Source organism: Phalacrocorax carbo, chromosome 3 (assembly GCF_963921805.1).
Source record: "Phalacrocorax carbo chromosome 3, bPhaCar2.1, whole genome shotgun sequence".
NCBI classification, from domain to species: domain Eukaryota; kingdom Metazoa; phylum Chordata; class Aves; order Suliformes; family Phalacrocoracidae; genus Phalacrocorax; species Phalacrocorax carbo.
Window position 1 is genome coordinate 3,923,698 of NC_087515.1, and position 6,673 is coordinate 3,930,370.

The 6,673-nt window shown below is 41.9% G+C and overlaps 1 protein-coding gene across 2 annotated transcripts in view; it reads left to right on the top strand.

Moving 5' to 3' along the window:
* The window catches only part of TTC13 (tetratricopeptide repeat domain 13), a 40,135-nt gene extending 37,646 nt beyond the window's left edge, over nucleotides 1-2,489 (top strand). For both annotated transcript variants that reach the window (XM_064445659.1, XM_064445660.1), the window contains exon 23: nucleotides 2,327-2,489. In XM_064445659.1, the coding sequence (XP_064301729.1) occupies nucleotides 2,327-2,450 (124 nt within the window). In that variant the 3' untranslated portion in view covers nucleotides 2,451-2,489. The remainder of the gene's footprint in view (nucleotides 1-2,326) is intronic.
* The last annotated feature ends 4,184 nt before the right edge of the window (nucleotides 2,490-6,673 follow it).

Consider the following 6,673-nt stretch of genomic DNA (forward strand, 5'->3'; position numbering starts at 1 on the left):
TTTTTTCCATTCTTATGGAACTCATTCATTTGTCCTTTAGTGCTATTTTAATTTGGAGAATGGGTATTTTCATAGTAGGTGGAAGTTTTAAATATACAGAATTATGTTAGTATAACTGCAGGACTTGTGATTAATGCTTTAAAAGTTTGATTTTTCATATGAATTGAGTTTTGAATACTGAACATGTTAATTTCTTGTCAGTGTTATAAATCTGGTGCATTGATTTCTCTGTTAGTGATTATTCCCCTTACAAAATCTAAACATTGGGCCAGAGACAAAACCAGCGTTAGGATCCTTCAAGTCAGGGTCAAGACGCTTGAAGTGCTGAGAGAGCTGGCCAATGGCCTTCCAAGGCCATCTATAACCTCTGAAAGGTTGTGCACGTCACGGGGCGTTTTTGGTGACTGCAGGAAAGGAAATCTTGCATCCATCTTCGAGAAGGCAGAAGGACAACCCAGAGAAACCGTGGGCTGGTCGGCCCCACTTTGGTCCCTGGGAAAGTCATGAAGCGAGTCCTCAAGGAAAGCTTTTCAGGGTATATGAAGGAGAAGGTGACTGGGCACATTCAACGTGGGTCTATCAACCCTTGTGTGACCCAGTATGACTGTTTTCTGTGATAAAAGACTAGGTTTGGGGATTAGAAGAGAGCAACTCTCAAACCAAGATAGTGCATTATGGTCTGGACGAATGGACAGCTAGATGGGTACAAAGCTGTTCGGGTAATCAGATTTAGGGGGTACTCAGCACTTCAGACCACAGCTAGAATATTGCATCCAGTTTAGGGGCAGCTGCAGTAAAGTCTTCAATAATAAACTGGAGCACATTCAGTAGAGAGCCACTGAGGCGGTCAGGGGGCTGGAGCACACGCCTTAACAGGAGTGAATTGGGCTTGTTCAGCCTGGAGAAGGCTTTGACCTAACAGCAGCTTTGCAGTACCTGAGTATTGAGAAAATGGAGCCGGGTGGTGCTTGGTGGGAGGATGAAAGGCAACGTGTGTGAGTTGGAACAAGGTTCAGACAGAACATAATGTTTTCACTCTGAGGATAGTCAAGCATCAGAGCAGGGTGACCAGAGAGGCTGTGCGGTCTCCGTCCCTGGAGACTTTCAAGACCTGAGAGGGTAAAGTCCTGACACCTTGGTCAGACTTTGCAGTTGACCTTGCTTTGAGCAGGATGTTAGATCACAGGCCCCCTGAGGGCTGGTCAACCTGAGTTATTCTCAGGTTAGTGCCAAATATCTCATGCTAATTAGTGGTGTTTAACTTCAGTATCAGTGGTTCTCAGCCTGGTGAATTTCACTAGATTATAAAATCTCTGCCTAAATGAAGAAGGCTCTTAAGAAGGCGCAAGGACACCTTTGTCAGACTCAGGCCAAAAATCTATGTGTAAATGGAGTTAAATTCAGCATTTATTGGGGAGTGACATTTTTAAACTACAGTGTAGCAAGTTGTGGTTTTTATTAAAAGTAGTCTGCATAAATATTGTGACTTGGTTGTCTTGGAAATATAAAATATTTATGGTTCCCACAGTTTTTTACTGTAAATCTCCCGGTTTATATACTCAACCTCTTTCTTAATCTTCTGTTCATGCCTTTTTTTTTTTTTTCTTCTTTTCTTGCCTCTCCATATCTTTATCAAAGGGGAACTTCTGTCTTGGGAGCAAAGTCAGCTTAAGCCATTTCAACCCTGCCTATGTGTATTTGACCCTCTCAGTTGTACCGTTGAGATCTATGGGGGTCTGTAGCAAACCAGATCAGGGAACTGATTTGTGTTAAAAAATAACCTTGCCAAAACCAAAATTTATTTTTAACCGAGACCATTTTGTAGCACAGTCCCAGTGATTTTTTTTTTTTTTTTTCTCTTGCATTGCTGGCTCAAATGAGAGATATGTAATGGGCAAGGAATGAGCCAGAGTGGAGGACATGCTAAAGTTGGCTTTGCTTGGTGCTCAGAAAAATATCTGTAGAACCACAGCCCAAAGGACTTGAAGTAATAATACGAAGGTAATTAACCTGAGTGGCTAATTTGTCTGTGGTAGAAGAATAATAGTGGGTAAGGTAGGTAAGGCTTGAAGACGTCAAGCCTTAAAATTTTGCTTTAACTTCTGCCACTTTCGAAGGTTTTTTACGTAGTCATTCTTTTCCTTCCGTAGAGTGAGTGAGGAGTCATGAGAAGCAATAGCTGGTTGTGAGCAACAGATTGTTGATTTCAGGTGTCAAATATGTTGGAGAAGGGGATGAAGAGAAGAATAAGCTAAGGTGTTAACTTCCAGGTAAATTGTAAAACTCAGCAAAAGATAAGTAATTTTCTTTTTTTCTCCTCTTTCAGTATTTCACCGTCTTACAAGAGCCTACCACCAGTATCAGAGACTTTTCAAACCCTGAGAACAATGATTGAAGTACTAAATACAGACTCATCACATTGTCTAAAAAAAACCATAGTTGTTGTATAATTTATACAAATAAAAGGCCAAGAGGTACTGCTTCATAAATTATTTTGAAGGGGAAATGATGGTCAGAATGGTTTGGGTTTGTTTTGTTGTTGTTTTTTTTTAATAGAGTAAACTTACTTGACTAGTTATCACTGGGGTAAAAGGAATCTTTCCTGATCAATAATATTAAAAAGGAAATAAGAAGCAGAACAGCTGATTTCTCATAGTGAGACACTCCAACAGGAAATCAGGTGTTCAGGGGCCAAACCGAAGAGCAATAAGAAGCTTCCATCACAGTTATGATCTGAACATAATGCAGGTAAAAATTTATTTTAAAAAATAATAAAAGTTTGAAATACCGTTATACTACTTCTGCCTCCCCCCCGCCCCTTTTTTTTTGTTTTTTTTTGCCGAAGCCTCTGTCTTCTGCATGGGAAACTTCATGAGCTGTACATGTGTGAGTAATTGGTAAATGCAGAGGCATTTCATGCAATGCAATCCAGTGAAGGAACAGATGTCAGCTTAAAAAAATGGGTTTCAGGAAAGCATCATTTGGAAACACAAACAAATCACGTATTTGGAGTTAGGCTCTTGCTGAGTAAATGTCAGAAACACAGCAGTTGTGTGTCGGTCTTCCTTTGCAAGTGTCTGGTGGTGGTGGTGGTTGGCAACAGATAGCAATGGATTGACCCTGTACTGGGAGAGCTCGCTACAGCTCCTCGTGTTCTTTTTGCTAGAAGGGCCCGGCAGCGTACTGGAAAGGCAGGCTTCCAGTAGGGCAGAGCTGATTCAGTTCACACAACACGGACAGTACCATGAACTAATTTCTGATTTTAATAGTGGTGATATTATTTCTGGTGAGTCCTAACTGAATTATACTCATCTTAGCTTGAGCTCTGACTTTAGAGCTTTTTATCAGGTTAAGTGATTTCAGAAACAGTGAGCAATGGTGGGGCAAATGTCTGGTTTCCTCCATGGCTTTGATCAACTTTTTTTCCCTGTCTGAATATTCAGCATTTCAGAAAACGTACAAAACTCTTCTGGTTTAGATACGGCTTTCAACTTGTTTAATATTGACGGTTTAAACTGTTGCCGTTGTCTTTTACACAAATACTCCCTTCTTCGCTTTGCCTGCTTCCAATTTTCCAGAGGTTGGGGCTTTGTTGGGCAATTGCAAATATCTGTCCTAACCATGTAATATGAGATATTAGAAAGAATGTTATTTACCAAGGGAGAGGGGAAAACATCTTGCATTCCACAAGCGTACCGAGAGCAGCGGTGTGGTTGCTTTCCTCTGGCTACAGCACAGGGCAATCTCCATCCTGTCTTTAATGAAGAAGGAAATGCAGCAGAGCATCCAGAATGTTGATAAAGGTGACCTGCTTTAGTAGCAGGACTGAAAACTGGGTGGATTTATTGAATGGAGGGTCTTTTCTTGATTATTCCACACAAGTATTTGTCGGATTCAAAGTGAACTCTATGTGTGTGTTTAAGTTCAGGGGTGGGGGGTGGGGAGTGCCACACAGTAAGTTAGAAGCTGCTGTGAGTACTGACGTCTGTTATAAGAAAAGCCCTGTTGATTTAAAGCTAGATTTCACTATTTGTTACCTTGATCACTGCCAGAATAGGTCAGCCACGGGTAGCTAGAGACCTGCACGTTTACGTGTATGAAGGATTTTCATAGAGGCAGAAAACGAATCCCAGAAAGCGGATGTCTGCATTAGCAAGCGGTGCACCCCACCCGGTGTGAGTAGCTCGCCTCCCACACTGTATGCATTTCATAGGTTCTACTTTTGTCTGCTCGTCAGGTTTACAAACTGGCCGCTCGTTGCGTTTGGAGTGCATGTTAGCAGCGCATCTTCCAGTCTGGACATCTGTTAGATGAAACAACACGTATTCTGAAACCTCTGCACTGTGAACCAAAAGGCGTTCAGTAGAGAAAATGCGATGCGCTTCAAAAGTGTGCTCCCGGTTCACATTAAACCCATGGTGCATATATACCCATGGGAACTTTTTTCATAAACTTTTTACATTCTGAGATTGTATGTTGAAAATACAAGGGTAGGGAAAGAATGGGCTTCCCTTCACTTACCGCCTTTTACCATCTATTGCTGAAACATGTTGCTGCCGGTGGAGTAACTCTTCCACCCTAAGAACAAGCGCTGTTAGAGAAGTAACTTCTTGCCTTGCTAACTTCTGGTACCGTTACCAGCCTTGTAAGCACAGCAGAAGTAATGTTGTATTAAGGCAGGGGAAGGAATAGGAGGCAGACTTTTTTGTTAAACTTTTTTTTTTTAATCCTGATTCTGGTACGTCTGAGAGTAGGCTTAGAGTCTATTTCAAAATTTGCATGGACTGTACTGGAGCTACAGTGATAACGTGGTTAGATTTGATTAAAAAGTAGTAACCCGACTCCCAGCCAAGGGAAGAATGACCTAATGTGCAATATCTTGAACTATGAAAATGAACACTTGTTTTGCAAATATCAGAAAGCAAATGGTGAGCCCGTTTTTTTTCCCAGAGCCCGTTTTTTTTCCCTCTCCAGCTTGTTTGCAGGGGAAATCATTAAGTTCAGGTACGTATATCTGATCAGGGGATGCATAACAGATGAACACCCAAAACACAAGGAAATTTAGAAACTGGGGAAACACGTGTTTGGAATCCAAGTTATTAGCCCTCACTGAGCTCTGCACACTTTGTAATGTTGCTAAGCGTTTGGAAGGGTAGGTGTAATTTTGAGTAAGTAAAACTCATCAGAAAAAAAAAAAAGAAGCGGAATTTCATATGCAGACCTGAGGTTCATTAACTAAACCAAAATAAAGGCAGATCTGACCCCCTGTCTGGCCGGTACTAATGAACACATGTTTTAAACTTTCTTGATCAGAATTTACGTAAAGGATGAACGTAGGTATTTCTTTCCAAGTAAGGGTAAAGGAGGCTTGTGAGTTTTCATCGAAAGAGTGGGGTTCCTGTGAGCTGTGACAAAGGTATGTTCCCACCATTCTTTTGCTTGAGCACCTTCCCTTCCCCCACAAGAAATAAGCACTCTCTGCTTCTGTGGTGCTGCCTTTTTAGAGGTCTAGAAGCTTCAGAAACCTCTGGGTTTCGTCATGGAGGAAAGAAGCCTACCTAATGGAGAAACAGGTACAGTAGCCAGGAAGAGGTGCCCAGCTTTATGCCTTGATTGTGTTCTAATAGTATGATCTTTCCTTTAAGCTTAAGTTTTCTTATACCGTGTATTATTCATAGAGAAAGTGGAAATATACATTGGCACTAACCAGAGAGTTCTTGGAACTATAAAATAAGAGTTTTCTTGTTCTAGGGATTAGACCAGAGGGACTGGAGGAGGGGTGGTGGGGAAGAAGCAAATTCCCGGGACAAACGAACCACGTACAGCTGTCCGGCTTTCCTTCTCATTTCTCCTGCTCCCGTGTCTGACCTGATGCCCATCCCCCTGCTGACAGACAGAACGCCGGTATTAATGGGCGGTCGAGGGAGGGTCGGCGTCGCACGTATCACACCTCTGTGAGTGTGTGTGTGTGTGTGTGTGCACGCATACGTGTTTTAAAGGCTTGTTTCCCTGGGTGTGATACAGATGACTAAGAAAGAGCGTGAGCTAAATTCAAATGATCTCAAACAAGTTTAACAAACAAAGCAGGGTTGTATAACTGGGCTGGTATGTGATGACTTGGAGAACTGTAATTACCTCCTAAGAACCAGATATGTGGAGAAATCTAATTATCATTTTCCATCCTCTTCTGTGTCATCTTACACAGCTGCTCTAGCGATATCATTTGAACTCTTAAATGGGAGCATTAAAGTATTGCAGCCCAACCATTTATCTATTAAGAATAATATTAAAGAAGGCAGAACAAGGGAAAAAATAGGCTAAGCGATGAAACCCCATTAATCTGAACCCCAATATTTGTGTGACTTTGTAAGATATTTTGCAGACAGTAAAAATTCCCAAGCAACTACCTAGGACAAAAGGCAAAATAGATTTATCTGAGACCAAATCGTCTGACATATTTACCTGTCTTCGGTAAGTTTGCTTTGTTTTTGTGGAATGGAGCTATGCTTCCCCTCCCTGCCCCACCCCAGGAGCTTCTGGGGCTCTTTTGGGAGTTTGGCAAAGCATTTGCTGAGGTACCCCACACAAAGTTAGGACTTCACACAGGAAAAGAGAGTGTGTGTACAGTGAATGAGGAGCTATCTGAAAGGCAGAAACGAGGTGGCGGGCTGCC